The sequence below is a fragment of the Mesoplodon bidens genome (genome assembly GCF_964165515.1).
Source record: "Mesoplodon bidens genome assembly, chromosome: 1".
Taxonomy (NCBI): Eukaryota; Metazoa; Chordata; class Mammalia; order Artiodactyla; family Ziphiidae; genus Mesoplodon; species Mesoplodon bidens.
Window position 1 is genome coordinate 90,558,384 of NC_138176.1, and position 20,280 is coordinate 90,578,663.

Genomic DNA, 20,280 nt, shown 5'->3' on the forward strand with positions numbered 1-20,280 from the left:
TTTTAGATTTTGCATTTTTAAACTTTCAATTCAACATCTTCCACAAAGCTGTGAAAGTTTTGAAAGCTAAGTATCTCATATAATTATAACTACAAAAAAAAATCATTAAAAGAAAAGAATGATTCAGAATCTTTTCCTGAATAATATTATCATAGGATTGACTTGAAAGGTTTGTGGAGGAACAAAAATCCTGAGAACTATGATACAGAAATCTGTAGGATTAAAAATGGACCTTTTAAAGGTCAGTGTTCCAATTTTTGTTTCTAAAACAAGTACAACAACAAAGAGTACTATAGAATAAGTTTTAACTATGTACCAGGCACTATCCTAAACATGTTACACTCCCCTCAACACCTCTTTTGAGGTAGGTTCTATTTTCATTATTCCCATTTTGCATATAAGAAGACAGATTTAGTGAGTGGAGTACAATGTCAATAAAAGGGATAAAAGAGCCCTTCATGTCCTCTGGGACATTGATTTAGTTATCCCTTCTCTCAATTCATCAAATGTACAGCCTCCTTACCATGATGTCCCCTTCTGTCCACACAAAAGCACAGATATCCTCTAGTTAATTTTTTTAATGCAGCCAGTGGGAGAAATACTAACATTATTCACATCATTAACTTCCATTTCATCAAACTGTATGTAATTAAACACATTCAAGAGCTTTAGGCCAAACATTGGCCAAAAATAATACCCCAGAAAAATTGATTTTGGTTTTAACATGTGCTATGAAAAATTCAAAATTCATGACTAGACTGATGTCTCCAAATGCTCCACTAACAGCCTCGACAATAGCTAGGGTCCCTCACAGATGGACCTTTTTCTCTAGCTTGTGCCTCGTGCTGTTCTCGGGGATCGGCTTGCCCAGGGTCCCAGAGCATCTCACTGAGCAGTACCTGTCCAGCTGCTAACACCTTATGGCTTTTTGCCAGTGGTCAACAGCTTCGCATTAAAGCCAAATCCCAGCTCCATTCCTCACTAAGTCTGTGGCCCTAAAAACGTTGCTCAGCCTTTCTCTCAGTTTACTTATATATAAAATGGAGATAAGAGTCTTACTAACTTATGAAGATTAGACAATGCAAGTAAACTTCTTCAACCAGTATTTGAATACCTAAAGACTCACTAAATATTTGCAGTTATCATTATTAATATGTTGAGTGAAATTTTAAAAGTATTATTTTAATGTGCTTCTTCAGTGTTTATAATACTTCCAGATCTATTCTGGGTGTGAAATGTTTGTGACATCAGCCTACCATTGTTTAAGTGACTAGTAAAAAAGCAATTACAGTATTTTAACATTTGTAGTCGATTATACAAAAAAAAGAAAAAAGTGAGAACTAGTTTTCCTTCCTTTAATGTAAAATCAAACACCTAAAAAGTAGGATTTCTGCAGTCATGAATTTAAAAATATGTTAATGTAAATGGAATGCTTAATAAAAATTATGTCATGGAGAAGGATATATATGGCAACAAAGATCAGCTTGCAGCCTAAATTTAATTGCATAGGTTTCCGGGAAGTAATCATCCCTCATTACACTGTCCAGTTCAAGTGGTCTTACACACTTTTTATCTAACATAGAATTTGAGCTTCCTTACATAGAGCACAAAAATACCAGATGACCAAAACCACTGCATTCCGTAATTTTCTAGTCTGTTGATTTTGGTTCCTATACATTTGAGCATAAAAGCAGATTGGTACTATGCCATCAGTAATAACAATCTAATAGGAAAAAGTTTGAATAGTAGTAAGGATATACTAGCAAATCACTAGAATATTATTATGAAAAAAATAATATTGGAAGGCTGTGAATCTCAACACCATCTTGATACTAAAGATTAATCCATAAACATTTTACAGAGAAACAAATGAGCGAGTGAATGAATGGTTTTATTTACAAAATGTTGAGTACTGGAAATAAGTAGAATTTAAACTTCATTTAACAGGAGATAATTTTATGGGAGAAAGAATAGTATCTTCAACAGAAAGTGAGAGTATCCAGGGCTTTATTTTATTGTATATAAATACAGTTAAACAGACTTTCATTATTTCTATTTAGAGAAACTAAAGTTTGAAAACTGATTTTGAAAACACAACTAAGGACAGATGATTTGCCATTTACCTGTGGGACAACCCACAGAGTCTAACCAAATATGTCATCTGATCTTCACCATAAAGAGTCTGTTAACCTTGTGTAGTACAGACCGTGCACTCCAAGATTTTGTTAAATGTTAGGTTTTCACTATATGCTGATAACGGAACTGGAACAGGAAATAAAAATGAATTGTTTCACATTTACCTTAAATATTAAATACATGCAATAAAAATGATTTCAAGTCAGCTCACTGACATAGTGTTATTTCCAGCAAGTGGAAGATTAGAGTTTTGATGTTAACTTGAAGCTTTCTTCAAACAAATATTGGTTAGTACAGAAAAGGGGATTTAAAGGCCTCAGAAGCCCAGTTGAATTTTGTTGACAATAGCATTGAGAGTCACATCTAGGAATACAGTTTTTAACTCTGCCCTGTCAGCTGGCCAGTTATTCCAGGCCCAGTGGTATTCTCCAAATCTGGCTTGAGCTATTTTACTGTAAGTGCCTCTTTTGTGGCATTTAAATGATATTGTTGTGTTCTGCATTGCTGAATCAGCACCTTTAAAATAGAATAAGAGGTTGACGTATTCCTTTTGTGCAGTATCACTAGGAAAGAGTTGGAATACTAGTCCCTGAATAAAAATATATATATATTTTTTTCTTTTTGCGGTATGCGGGCCTCCCACTGTTGTGGCCTCTCCCGTTGCGGAGCACAGGCTCCGGATGCGCAGGCCCAGCGGCCATGGCTCACGGGCCCAGCCGCTCCGTGGCATATGGGATCCTCCCAGACCGGGGCACGAACCCGTATCCCCTGCATCGGCAGGCGGACTCTCAACCACTGCGCCACCAGGGAGGCCCAAAAATATTTTTTTCTTGAAACAACACTAAAAACCACTCAATCACTTGCCTATGTGTTCACAAATTTTACTTTGGGATGTTTTCTAAATTCTCTTCCGTAGTTCTGTCCACAGCTAATTGTTAAGTTTGCTATTATTTTTGTTATTTATGAACATTAAGACTTGATTTTCTTTTCCTTCTAGGATCCCCTGCCCTGACCGGAACTGGAACTATCAATGTCATTGTGGATGACGTCAATGACAATGTCCCCACTTTTGCCAGTAAAATGTATTTCACAACAATTCCTGAAGATGACCCAACTGGGACAGATGTTTTACTGGTAAATGCCTCAGATGCTGATGCTTCAACAAATGCAGTTATCAGGTCAGTACATTTTCCTTTGTAAATTTTAATTATTTTTCTCATTAAACATTAGTCTTTGGACTAAATGCACACAATGCTTCATTTTGCTAAAATTCTGTAGCATTAAGTCATAGCCCAATTGTGGTTACTATTGCTGAATAACCAACTATGCCTAAAATTAGGATTAAAACAATAATGATTTTATGTATTCTAAATTTTTTTCTTATTAATTTTATTTATATTTTTATTGTATCTCATTATTTTGTAGTTGAGGGATTAGGGCACAGGTCAGTGGGAGATTCTTCTGCTTCTTGTGGTTGACTAGTGTCACTTATGGTATTTACCTGGTGACTGTGTCCTAGAGGGTCCAAGATGGCTTCACTCGCATGCCTGGTGGCTTGGCAGGGATGGCTGGAACTTTAGGCGCAGTTGCACCCCTTCTCTGATCATGCGGTCTCAGAGCTTCTCAGTGTGGTTCTTCAACAGGGTAGTTGGACTTCTTTATATGGTAGAAGAACCTCTGGGTTACAAGGACCTCAGGTGAAAGCTGCTAATGCTCTTAAAGGCCAGGCCTTAAAACGGCATAGGATCACTTCCATAATACTTTCTTTGTCAAAGCAACCATGGCCAGTCAAGAGTCCCCAGGCTAAAACCCATCGGTGAAAAGCCTTCAAATGACTGTGCCATCATATAGTCAGATATGATAAAAATACATGCCATTTTTATCTTGCAAAAAACTATTATGTTCACTTTAAATTGACAGACAATTATTACAACTTAAATGAAAAATATTTTCACAGAATAGTAAGTTGTTATGCCAACCTAAATCTTATTTACTCTGGCTTGATATATTTTTAATGGAATATATATTTTTGATGTTAATCACTCCTTGCTATTCATGGAATCCTGGAGAAAATCCACTTTTTCCTCTGGTTAACAGAGCTTTTATGTATTAATTTTTATACTGACTATTTAAGTATTACATATTTAAGTCATTTACCCAACTACTGATGGACTCTCTAAAAGCACAACCTTTTATATGTGATGTTAATTTTCCCATATGGTCTAACACGATCTTTTACACAGCAGCTACCCAAAAAATATTTATTTATGTTCTTCTTTCTACCAGTTTGATCAAGTTATGCATTTTAATGGATGGAATACTTATTTTGAGTTAAACACTTTACATAACTTTTAATATTTTCCCTTCTAGTAAACCAGCCTGCATTAATTACTAGCTTATCTAGTTTATACCTTTATCTAGTTTATATCTTTGTTTCCCAGACACCCATTCCAGAATTTAGCTCTTATAGAAATATATTCCTTTTTTTCTCCAACTGACCAAATCTCCATTCAAAACCTCGCTTTTAATTATTTTATGTCATAACATTGGAGAAAGTCACAAAACTGTATCAACAGGGTTGACATTCAAAGGCAAATCCCTTTCTCTGTGCTCCTAATCCCATCCCATTCGATTTCCCTCAAATCATTAATTCAACAGTTACTATATTTTGCTCTGGATCTTCAAGTAATCCTTCTTTCCTTGATCATACCTTTATCCCTATAGAAATGCTCAGAATATCTGGTATTGAGCTCTGGTTCCTTTATTTACTTGCATGACTTAGGAAAGTCATTTTAGTGTCTCTAAGGCTCAGTGTATCCATCAGTAAAAGTGGAGTTAAGAATTGCTACTTTCAAAATCTGTGAGAATTAAATATATATTGACCAATTACTAGGTGCCAAGTATCATATATGGAATCAGTTAATATTTACAAATGTCTCTAACACATTATTGGGACACGAAAGTCACTAAATTTATACTCGTTTTTTTTTTCTTTTCATCATTCTAATATCTATTTTATTCCTAATATATTCTTCCTTGAAAAACGTTTACCACATAATAGTGACTGGCACCTAAATAAATGCATTAAATGAATGACCCTAGTATTCTTTACAACTGCTGCTTTTACGCACATTTTTCACACCATATTTTTGAGAGAGTGGGTTACTGCCTCAAAGTTTTCTCTGACCATTTATTCTTGAAAATCTCTCAGTCTTTCTCCTCCATTGCTTTACCAAAAAAGACTATTCGAAGATTCTACTGAAAGTTATCAAGCCCAGTGATTTCTGAGTCTTTATTTTCCTTTGCCTTTTGCAATATTTGCACCACAGGTCAGCCTTTCTTATTGGCATTTTTTTTTCTCCTCAATGTCTGTGTAAATGTTATTTCTTATTTCTCATCCTGCATCTCTGACCACACCTTCTAATTTGCCTTCTGTATCCCCTCTTTCTATCTCTCCAAAGAAATTTGGACATTCGCCATAGCATTTCTTCTCAGACCTTTTCTTTCCTTTCTTTATTTTCCCACATGTGTGTGTATGTGTGTGTGTGAGAGAGAGAGAGAGAAAGAGTAAAAGAGAGAGAGAGTAGAGAATCATCCATTTCCATGGCTGCAGCCATGATAAAACTTACCCAGAAAACTAGACAGAAAACCTCTAAACCTGTTGTATCAGCTCTGACTCCATCCTGGAGATTCCCACCCATCTTTAAAACTCTCTAGGAGGCACTTCTATGCAGAGGTAGAAGTCACAAGGACAATATATCAGAAACTCCTAAACTTTTCTGTTTCTCATCTTGATGTACTGCTCTCTTTTAATGATGTTGCCTTGCCTTCTTCGTCCTCCCATCTTGATGGCTAACAGTCATCCTCTCTCTCTACGCTCATTCAAGTTTTCATGTTTCTTCTTTCCTAATGCCTCTGGCACTCATTCTTTTCTGTGCATCCCTCCTGCCAAGACCCTAGTTCAGTCCATAATTACATCATGCCTGGACTATTATAATAAAAATTAACTTACTTTCCTGACTCTGGTTTCTAATCCTTCCAATCTATATACTACACGATCCTGTATAATCTTGGAGCCCTTACAATGTCCCAGATACTTTGTTAAGTTCTGAGGAGTTAAGCACTTCAGTTCTAATAAGTACACTTTAATATAGAAGGTAATTTTGCAATATTGCAATTATAGTACCTTGTAACAAGTATAGTTTAAACACAGAATGTGTGGAAAGAACAGCATACTCAGTGATACCTGAAGAAATAAGTATAAGCTTCAAGTAACTGATGAATTTTGGAAAGACAGAGGAGTTGCTTATGGACAAACAAGGGATGAAAGGCATTCTAGGCAAAGACAGTAACAGGTGAAAAGCCAAATCTTTGCAAAAACATAGCATCAGAAAAACAAAGCTCTTCAGTATGGTTGTTGTGTGTTAGGAATGGGCCTTGTATACCACAGGAGAAAATTCACATTTCTTTCTGTGTCTAGTGGGAGAAACAGCTGAAATGTTTTAAGGTGGGCAGTAACATGATTAGTTTACATTTTATGATGATTCCTCTCTCAGGGTTGTAGAAAGTGATTTGGATAAAGCAAAGCCTGTGTTAGTGAATGAAAGGAAAATGGCAGTAACATGAAACAGCTAGCTCAGTGGCTCAGCTTTAACGATACTCCCCCCTCCTCAAAATCTTTCAACTTCCAGTTTGCCTAGGGCATAACGCCCAGTCTGCATATTCCAGCCACTACTTAAACAGCCCCAGAATCTTTCCAAGCTTATGCTGTACAAGTGTATAGCCAAACTTTCAGCCTCACTGGATCACTTCCTGCTCCTGGGAAAAGGACCTGTGCTTTTCCAAGCATTATGGCTCTGTTCAAATCCTTCTATATCCTAGACCAGGTTTCTGCAAACAGCAGCCTGCAAGCCAAATAAGACCCAGTGCCTAGTTTTGTAAATAAAGTGTTACTGAAAAATAGCCATGCCCATTCAGGTACGTATTGTCTGTGGCTGCTTTTGCATTAAAACAGCAAGTTGAGTGTTGCAACAGAGATCTGATGGCCTAAAGAGCTGAAAATATTTACTAACTGGTCCTTTACAGAAAAAAAAAAAAATGTTGACTCCTAGCCTAAAATACCTTCATTCTCCCTTTACGATACTATTGTAAGGTGGGTAACCTCTTTAAGATTTAGCCTAAATTTACATTTCTCCAAGAAAGGCTTTTCTAACAAAATATCTCTTTTTCTTCTGAATTCCCGAAACAATGTTTCTGAGCAATTTCATAGCACTTAAACATACTGCCTGTTTTTTTTTTTTTTTTTTTTTCGCGGTACGTGGGACTCTCACTGTTGTGGCCTCTCCCGTTGCGGAGCACAGGCTCCGGACGCACAGGCTCTGCGGCCATGGCTCATGGGCCCAGCCGTTCCGCGGCATGTGGGATCCTCCCGTACTGGGGCACGAACCCGTGTCCCCTGCATCGGCAGGCGGACTCTCAACCACTGTGCCACCAGGGAAGCCCCTGCCTGGTTTTGTATTTACTTTTCCATGTGTCTTTCTTCCATCTAGGGTATAAGCTTGAGCACAGAATTTTTTTACCTACTTATCCATGTCTCTATTAGTTCATCCATTTACCTAAAGATGGATTATAAGAGATTATATATAATAGATTATTATAATTATGTACATATATATACTGTTACGTGTATAAACCTAAACTTTGAATTGTTGTCACATACTAATTACTCTGCCAAGTGCTTTTCAAAAGAAATTACAGTTGATGCTCAAAACTATCAAATGAAAGGAATACATATATGTATAATACTTTATAGATAGAGAAGACTTAGAAAGGCTAAGAAACTTTATGAATTTAAGTACTTGAATGAGATCAAAATTCATGTCCAAGGGAACTGTGTTCCAAAGTCCAGTTTCTAAACTATTACTAAATCACTGTATTTTAACAGCCCACAGTGCAGTGCCTTATGACCATAACACATCTCAGGAAGAGGTAAAAAAGTTTCAAAAAATCAAATGGGGATATTTCAGCTTTACACATGCAACAACAGTTGATTTAGATTTTAGATAATAATGATCAGTTTATGCCAGTAATTTGAAACAGTAATTTCTTGAGTCAGAAAAAAAATTAACACCTTGGTGATTTGCCTTGAACTAAATCATTGTAAACTGATTCTACATCAACAAACCTGAGCAAGAGTCCCTTTTGGCCTTAGCAAGAGCTACAGTGTGCCTTGTCTCACCCACATCCCCCAAGGCTGTGTCTCACATTCCATCTACTGTAGGATAACGGAAAAGATGCATGTTGAAGTCATAAAGACAGAGTTCAAAGTCTCCATGTACCATTTATAGATTTCATGTTTCTCTGTGCAACTAGATTAGCCTCCCTTAGACTCAGATTCCTCATCGATAAAAAATGTAGTACAAAACCAAACTGTTAGGATTGTTCTGAGGCTTAAATGAGAGCGTATATAAAATGCCTTGTAGTCTGCTAGGTGCACACTAAGAACACAGTAAGATGCCACAAAGTTGTAAAGAACAGTGTAGGTGTTTAGCTGTTAAGAAGGTAGCACAAGACTTGATCTAAGTTCATAACCTTAAAAGAAATTAATGTGGACCAGAGAAGCAGGAGAGAGATGCATGAAAGGATGAGAAGTGAAACAAGACTCAAATAATACAAGTGGGGAAAACCTGGGCATGTGATCTCAGCAGTCCATCCATTTATATTGTCCCCTATGTTTCTTTTATCTCTTTCTTTTTGTAACTTACAAGAATAAATTTGATTGAAACTGGTATTATAGATATTGTGAGATATTAAAGAATATATCATATTTAAAATACACTATTGATACACTTTTATTCTTTAATTTTTAAAAATAATAAATATATTACCTGCTTTTAAACAGACAATCGTATGTGCAATAGCATAAAATAAAGAATAAGAATTTATAGTACAGAGTTCCTCTATGGATTATTTAGTTCAACCTGGGCCAGAACTCACATCATTTGCCTTTCAACACATTGTTCATTCTAATATACCATGGTCTTCTCATATACAAAGCATCCAAATCAAATTTACATACATTTTGCAACCTTCTTATTTTTATTTGTGAATGCTTAAGGGAACAAATATTTGAGTGAACCCTGACCTTTGCTGTCATAAAGCTGTAAGAAAGCTTGTGGCACTATGAAGCACTTGTTCCAACCCCTGTTAAGTTATTTGGTCATTTCTACACCTACCGATAGAAGCAAAGTTTCCCAAAGTAAAATCACATAATTCTCATAATCCAGGTGTCTACAGACTTTCTCCAAAAGGTAAGGCAATATGATTATTTCATGAGTCCTGAATTTCTAACTTTGAGAAATCATTTACAAACCTTTGTTATTTTTATTTTGATAAAGGGAATAGATATCTTCTACTGTGTAAGCATAGTAATTACACTTTGTAAAGAGTCATTTCTGGTCCAGGAAATATAGTCAGTGCTGTTCTCACTCCTGATCGTGGCATGTGGGTGTGTCAAAGGATGTTCAAATCTGAGTGATATCAAGTAGTTTATCAATATTAAAATCATTTCTCAATCAAATTCCTTCTTTATTCTTTTTCTATTTAGCTCTCATTTTATAGAACTTCTATTTTTTTTAAATAGCTCCCAACAGTTCATTATGTCTATAAAAAGGATGAAGATGCTGAAATGTTTATTTTAAATGATGAACTTCATAGGAGAAATGTGCACTGGCTGCAATGCAAGGTTTTTCCTGCTGTTTCTATTAGGCACTTGCTGTTGCTATGTTTTTATGGACACAAACCAAACTATAGGAACACCAGTTAGTTCCAACAAGGGCACTTCTTTGTTGGCATAAAGGAGAAAACTTTTAAAGATATCTATTATCTCGCTACCCTCCAATTTAAAAAATTATGGACCACAGCCAGCTTCTGAACCTTCAAGCTTAGCTACTTCTTTCCTAGCTGACCTCTCAGGAATATATACAGACAGCTTTTTTCTTCAGAAAGAAGAGAGAAGCTATTCTCAGTGGAAACTCCTCCCCACTAACCAATCTGGTTAGCATCAAAATATCCATTAAGATGTCATATGTCTCCTTACAAGAAAGCAAAGCAGCATGGCCATATGAGGAATAGCAAATGAGTGAATTAGTAACTAGGAATGTCTCTGTATAAATTATCAGTTCTTGAGTTGTTCTTGATAGTCAGTATGTGTCAAATACAGTGTTTGGTCTTTAAAGAAAAAGATCTTCCACTGACCTTTCTGGCATATTGTGGTGCACAGCAGAAAAAATAATTTTTAGATTCATTTAACAGATGTTCATTTGTGATCCTGGCCACTGACCACAATATTAGAGCAAGGCCCTGATTTATGCTCTCAGGCTGGTTTATTTAAAACACACTAGTCTTCTGGGTATATTCTGGGGACTTGCATGATTTAAGAAACCCACAAACCTTGTGAGGACCTGCTTGAGGTCATGGAATATCTCACAATAAAGATTGTTAATGTGATGTTCACATAAAATTTGAACTCACCATATCCTTTCGTTGTTGTGTGATCTTACTTGTAATGTTTTTCTTGACATTTCTGCCTCAGTCATTAAATTATAGTAAATAGATGTTGAAGCATTAAAACTGGAAGAAATATGCCCATGTCTGCTCTCTGCTTTAGTTATAGGATCATTGGTGGAAATTCTCAGTTCACCATCAACCCATCCACAGGACAAATCATCACCAGTGCGTTGCTAGACAGAGAAACAAAAGAGAATTATACTTTAGTGGTTGTTGCCAGTGATGCTGGATCCCCGGAGCCTCTTTCCAGTTCCACCAGTGTGCTCGTCACGGTGACTGACATCAACGACAACCCACCAAGGTTTCAGCATCACCCGTATGTCACACACATCCCATCCCCTACTCTTCCAGGTAACCAAACCAACTTGGAGGTATCATAGATAAATAAAAACTATACATTGGACACTTTCTATAATTACATTGCTGTTATTTTTACGTGTATATTTCTGATATAGCCAAAGTTGGCAAATCCTCTAAAATTCAACTCTTACCTAAATAAATTGAAGGAACATAGAATCTTGCAAATTAATTCTTTCTTCCCAGACCAATTGTATTTAAGGTTTTATAATTGCCACACCTTTCCTAGGGCTGTTTCTTAATTTTACTTGAATATTGTTAAAGATTAGAATAGATTTCACTTTGTAGTCAAGGAGAGTTCTGTCCTGAGATGTAATTTGTGTGTTCCTTGATAGGAGGGGCATTATCTCTTTTTCCGTGCCATATCCGAGCACCTGAAACATTATCTGGGAAGTAATAGGCCTTCAACTGTATTTCTTAGTAGAAAATGAATATTTTATTCAATGCTTCATGGATCAGTTTTCAAAAGGTTTAATGAAGGAATCCTTCTAGTTAATTATTACTGTAAATATTTTACTCTAGTTTTGATGAGTGAAGTTTGTCTTCTGTTAGTATGACTATGAAGCTGTTAATGAACCACTTTCATATTGACAATATGTATTTATCTTTCTGCATATCTTTTAAATTTAGTTTGATTTTGTTTGTTTCTTTGCAAGGAATGGCCTACTCTCTTAGGCACTACACAAATCATCTGCCATTGGTAATTTTTGAAATGAATTTTGAAACAGGAAAATATACAAATAAAGGCCATAATTAATTTTCCTTGCTTTAAGATATTTTTAATTAGAAAAAAAAAAAAAAAACGGATACAGGATTTCTCCTCTAGTCATCTTTGATCTATTCACTTGAGGTCTAATTGATACCAATTGCAAGTATAAAATCTATAAATTATTGTGCCAAATTTCTATCAAAAGGAAATGTCAATAGTGAAGTCATAAATCCCTGATGATGGCCTTCAGCTGAAATGATGCTGGCAGGCATGATTCTAATCACACCCAATGTGTGGTGATGCAATATAACATCTCCTGTACAAAGTGAGTAAGGCTTAAACATTTTTTTCCTCTTTAGACATATTATAATTAAGCAGAATCACTGGCCTTTTTTAAATTAGAGACTTTTCACTTGTGTCACAAACTCTTCTGTTACGGGTAGGAGTGCAGGTTTGGGAAAGGTTTCTGAATAAGTTTATCGAAAACACGTCCTTATGGCAGCTTTTCAGTGTATCTCCTCTACAATCTGTCCAATTGGCCCTCATCCCAAGCATTGACTTTTGGAATCCAAATTGAGTCCATTCTTCCTCAGTTCTTATTTCTTACTACTTTATAATTGTTTATATATGTGTGTGTGTGTACTTTATAATTGTTCATATATGTATGTGTGTGTAATTTATAATTGTTCTAATATATATATATATGTATGCACACATACATATATACACTTCATTTCCATATGAGAATAGTTCACAGATAAGAGAATTTTGCTATAAAACAGTGGGTATAAGGAATCAACAGTAATTTTTTAAACATATTATTTTTGTTGACATGATTACATAAAAGGTAATTCAATAATATTTTAAGACATAATAGGACAATTATTTTTTTCTCCCATAAACATAGTTCTTAGCAGAACTCCTGTATTATTGTGTTTGTTGGAAGTTCTGTTATGTACAGATTTTTCTCCTAGGAACTATAATTCGGAAGGATTAGCCATTGCCCTTCCCTGTGCTTCTCGCAAAGGCATACTGAAAATTATTAAATTCAGTAGACTGTATGGGTTTTAGGTAGATAATGGCAGGTCAGTTCCTGAAGACTATTGTTAGATTTGACTGGGGAACTTTGGAGACAATATAAGAGGTACTGTTCTCCCCTAGTAATCATGGGGAAATAAAGTTATGTCAGGTAGCAATATAGTGTTTTATATATAGTTTTAATATAGTGTTTAAACTTACTATCAAATGTTTTATTGGGGTTCCATGAGATTATAACTGCACACTCCCTCTTTTATAGGTTCCTTCGTCTTTGCGGTTACTGTCACAGATGCTGACTTTGGACCCAATTCTGAACTACATTATTCTCTTTCGGGTAGAAACTCTGAAAAATTTCACATTGACCCACTGAGAGGAGCTATTATGGCAGCCAGACCACTAAATGGCACTTCAGAAGTGACATTTTCTGTGCATGTAAAAGATGGTGGCTCATTTCCAAAGACAGATTCTACAACAGTGACTGTTCGATTTGTGAACAAAGCAGATTTCCCTAAAGTCAGAGCCAAAGAACAAACTTTCGTGTTTCCTGAAAACCAACCAGTAGGCACTCTTGTCACTACCATAACAGGGTCCTCCTTGAGAGGAGAACCTCTGTCCTATTATATTGCAAGTGGGAATCTTGGCAACACATTTCAGACTGATCAGTTATCAGGGCAGGTGTCCATTAGTCAACCTCTGGATTTTGAGAAGATACAAAAATATGTTGTATGGATAGAAGCCAGAGATGGAGGTTTCCCTCCTTTCTCCTCTTATGAGAAACTTGACATAACAGTATTAGATGTCAATGATAATTCCCCAGTTTTTAAGGAAGATCCATTTGTATCTGAAATATTGGAAAACCTTTCTCCTCGAAAAATACTTACTGTTTCTGCAGTGGACAAGGATAGTGGACTCAATGGACAGTTAGACTATGAAATTGTTAATGGCAACAGAGAACATAGTTTCAGTATTAATCATGCTACTGGTGAAATTAGTAGCATTCGACCTTTAGACCGGGAAAAAATATCTCAGTATGTGCTCACCATAAAGTCTTCAGACAAAGGCTCCCCTTCTCAGAGCACCTCAGTAAAAGTCATCATTAACATTTTAGATGAAAATGATAATGCCCCTAGGTTTTCACAAATATTCAGTGCCCATGTTCCTGAAAATTCCCCATTAGGGTACACAGTTACACGTGTCACAACTTCTGATGAAGATATTGGTGTAAATGCAATTAGTAGATATTCTATAATGGACACAAGTCTTCCGTTTACGATTAATCCCAGCACTGGGGATATTGTAATTAGTAGACCTTTAAATAGAGAAGACACAGACCATTACAGAATCCGAGTTTCTGCCCACGATTCTGGGTGGACTGTAAGTACAGATGTCACAATATTTGTGACAGATGTCAATGACAATGCTCCAAGATTTAGCAGACCATCCTATTACTTAGATTTTCCTGAACTTACTGAAATTGGCTCCAGAGTGACTCAGGTATCTGCAACAGACCCTGATGAGGGATCAAATGGACAAGTGTTTTATTTTATAAAATCTCAGTCGGAGTACTTCAGGATTAATGCCACCACAGGAGAGATTTTCAATAAACAGGTCTTAATATACCAGAACATCAGTGGCTTCAGTAACGTGAACATCAACAGACATAGTTTTATAGTGACATCTTCAGATCGAGGTAATCCTGCATTACTTAGTGAGACAACAGTTACAATCAACACGGTGGACAGTAATGACAATGCACCACAATTTCTTAAAACTGCATATTTTACTCCAGTCACCAAACATGTTAAAATTGGTACAAAGTTAATCAAAATTACTGCAGTAGATGAGAAAGATTTTGGATTGAATTCTGAAGTGGAGTATTTCATTTCGAATGAAAATCATTTGGGAAAATTTAAGTTAGACAATAATACAGGGTGGATTTCAGTAGCAGCTCCCCTGATATCTGACTTGAATCAAAACTTTTTGATCACTGTCACCGCGAAGGATAAGGGAAACCCTCCACTTTCATCCCAAGCAACTGTTCAAATAATTGTCACTGAGGAAAACTACCATACACCTGAATTCTCTCAAAGCCACATGAGTGCAACCATCCCTGAAAGCCATAGTATTGGGGCCATTGTCAGAACGATTTCTGCAAGAGATAGAGACACGGCTATGAATGGCTTGATTAAGTACAGTATTTCCTCAGGAAATGAAGAAGGCATTTTTGCAATCAATTCCTCCACAGGTGTATTAACACTAGCCAAAGCTCTTGATTATGAGCTATGCCAGAAACATGAAATGACTATTAGTGCTACAGATGGAGGCTGGGTTGCAAGGACTGGTTACTGCAGTGTGACTGTAGAGGTGATTGATGTGAATGACAATTCTCCAGTGTTCCTCCCTGATGAATATTTCCCCACTGTTTTGGAAAATGCCCCCAGTGGGACGACAGTTATCCACCTAAATGCAACGGATGCCGACTCTGGAACCAATGCTGTGATTGCATATACTATACAGTCATCTGACAGTGACCTCTTTGTCATTGACCCCAACACAGGAGTCATCACCACTCAAGGTTTCTTGGATTTTGAAACCAAGCAGAGCTACCACCTTACTGTGAAAGCTTTCAATGTCCCCGATGAAGAAAGGTGCAGTTTTGCCACTGTTAATATACAGTTAAAAGGGACAAATGAATATGTGCCTCGTTTTGTTTCCAAACTTTACTATTTTGAAATCTCAGAAGCAGCTCCTAAAGGTACTATCGTTGGAGAAGTGTTTGCCAGTGACCGTGATTTGGGCACTGATGGGGAAGTGCATTATTTGATATTTGGTAACAGTAGAAAGAAGGGTTTCCAGATCAACAGGAAGACTGGACAGATTTATGTTTCTGGACTTCTTGATAGAGAAAAAGAAGAAAGGGTATCTTTGAAGGTACTGGCCAAGAATTTTGGCAGCATTAGGGGTGCAGACATCGATGAGGTCACTGTAAATGTCACTGTGCTTGATGCCAATGACCCACCCGTTTTTAGTCTAAACATCTACAGCGTTCAGATCAGTGAAGGGGTCCCAATGGGAACTCATGTGACCTTTGTCAGTGCCTTCGACTCAGACTCTGTTCCCAGCTGGAGTAGGTTTTCCTATTTTATTGGATCAGGGAATGAAAATGGTGCCTTTTCCATTAATCCACAGACAGGACAGATCACCGTTACTGCAGAATTAGATCGAGAAACCCTACCCATCTATAATCTCACGGTTTTAGCTGTGGATTCAGGGACCCCCTCAGCTACAGGAAGTGCCTCCTTATTAGTCACCCTGGAAGATATAAATGATAATGGGCCTATGCTGACCATCAGTGAGGGAGAAGTTATGGAAAACAAACGTCCAGGAACTCTGGTGATGACCCTTCAGTCCACGGATCCTGACCTCTCTCCAAATCAAGGTCCCTTTACCTATTATTTGCTGAGCACGGGTCCTGCCACCAGCTATTTTAGTCTGAACACTGCTGGAGTTCTGAGCACAACTAGAGAGATTGACAGAGAGCAAATTGCAGACTTCTATCTTTCTGTGGTCACTAGGGACTCCGGTGTTCCTCAGATGTCTTCCACAGGAACTGTGCATATCACAGTGATAGACCAAAATGACAACCCTTCACAGTCGCGGACGGTGGAGATATTTGTTAACTATTATGGCAACTTGTTTCCTGGTGGGATTTTAGGCTCCGTGAAGCCACAGGATCCAGATGTGTTAGACACCTTCCACTGCTCCCTGACTTCGGGAGTTACGAGCCTCTTCAGTATTCCAAGGGGCACTTGCAATCTGAGTTCCCAGCCAAGGTCCACAGATGGCACGTTTGATCTGACTGTCCTCAGCAATGATGGCGTCCACAGCACGGTCACGAGCAATATCCGAGTTTTCTTCACTGGATTTTCCAACATGACAGTGGATAACAGCATCCTACTGCGTCTCAGTGTACCAAGTGTAAAGGACTTCTTGACGAACCACTACCTTCATTTCTTACGCATTGCCAGTTCACAGCTGACTGGCCTCGGGACCGCTGTGCAACTGTATGCGGCCTATGAAGGGAACAATAGAACATTTCTTTTGGCAGCTGTGAAGCGAAACCATAATCAGTATGTGAATCCCAGTGGTGTAGCCACCTTCTTCGAAAGCATCAAAGAGATCCTCTTCCGGCAGAGTGGAGTGAAGGTAGAATCTGTGGATCACGACACATGTGCTCCTGGCCCATGTCAAAACGGAGGGAGCTGTGTAAGGAGACTGGCCGTGAGCTTCGAATTAAAGAGCTACGAGAGCCTTCCAGTCATCATCGTGGCAAATGAACCTTTACAACCTTTCTTATGCAAGTGTCTGCCAGGCTATACTGGCAGCTGGTGTGAGATAGACATAGACGAATGCCTTCCATCCCCTTGCCACAATGGTGGGACCTGTCACAATTTAGTGGGAGGATTTTCATGCAGCTGCCCAGATGGCTTCACTGGCAGGGCCTGTGAGAGAGATATCAATGAGTGCCTGCCTAGTCCCTGCAAGAACAGTGCCATCTGCCAGAACTTTCCAGGAGGCTTCAACTGTGTTTGCAAAACTGGATACACAGGTATGACAATGTTTGGCTTTTTTTTCCACCAAGACTTTAGCCATATCAAGTATAATAGAAAGTCATGAACTTTGTCATTTTCAAATGATTTTCCCTAAAGAATAAGCAGAATCACAGCAAATGCTTTAAGCATTTACTATTGGCCAGACACTGTTCTAAGCACTTTATCTGTAGTTATTTCACTTACTTCTCACAAGAAACCTATGAGGTAGGGATAATGCTTTTCCAGGTTTTACAGAGGAGGAAGATGATTTAGAGAGAAGTTAAGTTGATTTTCTAAGGTGACTCAGTTGATTTGTTGTAGAGTCGGGATGTGAGCTTGCACAGTTCATTCCAGAGGTTAAGTTCTTGTCTTGTACAAGAGCAAAAAGAGCATCTTATCTTCAAAAAATGTTCTAAAGTTAAAGGACATGCTGTATTTAAAGTACAAGACCTGGACTATTTTATGTCCTAAATACAGTTATCAACTATTGTTCTTGGTTCCTTCATTTTATCATGATCATTTTTATGATTTTTTATCATAATTATTGTCAGGATTATTGAAATTTGACCCACACTGTGAGGAGAATGAAGCAAGAACTGTGATTTAGATTGAGATTAAAATGCCTTGTTATTTGTAGTAGTTGGTTAGAAAACATCATAGGCTGATTTGTAAGGTAACTGAGCCACAATGTACCTTGACATTTTAGAAACAGAGTTAAACACATTGAGCAAATTTGTTTGACTAGGCTTTGGAATCCTAATAGGACATGATGTATGTTTATAAATATATCTCTGTTTCTATCCCTATCTATCTATCATCTATTTATTTATTAGCTGATCTGTAGTTAGTGCACCTTCAAATGTGTATAAATTTATGCTGTTGATAAGTTTGAGGAGAAACAAATTTCTCTGCTGTAATTTGCACAGTATACATTTTTAGAGCATATATATTACATTGGGTTGCCCTGTAGTGTTTATGAACACAAGTTAAAGTACAGTGAAATGAGTAGAACAAGGATATATTTTTAAAAATTTGGTAGATGTTTTGTGGAATACTATTTTAAAATAAGTTTTTCAGAAAATGTATTTGGATATCATATTTTAAAATGATGCCCATCGTGTATTCTTATAGTTTTATATTTGGAGAATTGAATAGCTTGATGATGATATAAAGCAAGTTTGAATAAGCCAAAGCAGATCTCATAAGCTTTGCCTTTTAACAAAATAATGTCCTTGAAATGTAAAGAAAAAAGGGGCAGCAAACATATGAATGAAAGAATCAAGGGATTTGACAGAACTTGATTTATCTATAGCTTTTGGGAAGTCACCTTAGCTTGCTGACCTTCAAACCCCCCATCTGTAAAATGGAAATAATCATACTTACTTATCTTTTAGGGTTGTTGTAATGAGTAAAAATAATGTTTTAAAAACACCTAGTGCACAGCCCAGCTTTCAATAAGTAGGAATGCTGATTAGTAGCGTTAGTAGTAGTGTTAGTATAATGGTAGATGTAGAGGTATGCCATAGGATTTCTATAAAGACAAACCTCAGTGGCAGAAGGTAAGTGTGAGTCTTACCAGAGTTGTACTTCTAGGATCATGAATAACAGGCTTACATACATGTTATGAGTTCACAGTTTCTAGAAAACCTTCCTCACTCTTTCCCACCCTTCTCCCCCCACCAAACCCCAACCCGTTACTTCCTCTATTGGGCATTCAACAATAAAGATTATTTATTTGTCCCATTTTAGTATAATACACTGATTCACACTTAGAGTGAGTTTACTCTTAGTTCTGGAATGAAGAAAGTGTGACTGCATTGGGTAGTAGATGGGGAGGAGGGAAAGTGGGTTAGCAAGGCACCCTATGCTGATCTCAGCCTAAATGTTACTTACTGCATGAAGGGACCCAGAACTATCCCCTTCACTTCACTTCTCTGTAGTTTGTTTCTTTATTTGTTTAAGTTTATTTAAACACACACCACATCCTTTTCTAAATGTAGTTGCTGAAACTTTTAAGCATACTCTTCTTTCACCATGAAATTTTAATAACATCAAGTGACTACTTAAAACACTACTTAAAGCTGCTTGCATCACAGACATTGGTATTCACTTAGTTATTTATTCAGCTCTTCTCATAACTCTATTAAATGAATATTTTTATCATTCCCATTTAAAAACAAAACAATTTGGATCTTAGAGGGATTGGAGATGAAATAACTTGCCTCCAGCAGGGCACAGAAAGTGATCTGAGTTTTGACTAAAAGCTTTACTCCGGAGACTCTGCTCTTTATATGGCTGTCACGTCTCATCACACTTTGATCTGCACTTGCTAGAGAGTATTGCTAGTGGGCCTGTGATATCTTCTAAGAATTTTTTTTTCCATTATTCTACTTAAACCACACAAAAAGCCTATGAGATAGGCATTGGAATCCTCAAACTGGATAAGAGTGAAGTCAGGAAAATTCACCCATAACCTCAGCAATAAAGACATTGCGGGTATTTCCAGAAACCACTACTGATCATCACTGCAGTGCTGCAGTGAGTGATTCCCAGGAGAACAGTCCCTGCTCTGCTTTCACCTTTCAGATATCATTCAACTCTCACCCACTGGCAGAAGCTAAACCTGAGTCCTGCTGGAAGGGAGTCTGGAAAATTGATAGTTTTCCAACTTCCAGTCCCTGCAATACAGAAGGATGGAACGGAGCTGGGCATCAACAGAGAATATCTGACATAGAAAGATCCTCCTATTGCTCCTATTTTATGTTGTAGGAAGCTGAGCCTACACTCTGGTGACTCTAGGCCCAGAGCTGCCAAAAACGAGATCATAACCTCTTTCTCTAAGGGACATCATTTGAAGTAATGTATTAATTTTACATGCGA

General features: G+C 37.3%; 1 protein-coding gene across 1 annotated transcript in view; it reads left to right on the top strand.

The window, feature by feature from the left end:
• Nucleotides 1-20,280, top strand: part of FAT4 (FAT atypical cadherin 4) — a 172,257-nt gene that overhangs the window by 117,456 nt on the left and 34,521 nt on the right. Inside the window, exons 7-9 of the mRNA XM_081253885.1 lie at nt 3,134-3,314; nt 10,805-11,055; nt 13,068-17,417. Coding sequence (XP_081110011.1) covers nt 3,134-3,314; nt 10,805-11,055; nt 13,068-17,417 — 4,782 coding nt within the window. The remainder of the gene's footprint in view (nt 1-3,133; nt 3,315-10,804; nt 11,056-13,067; nt 17,418-20,280) is intronic.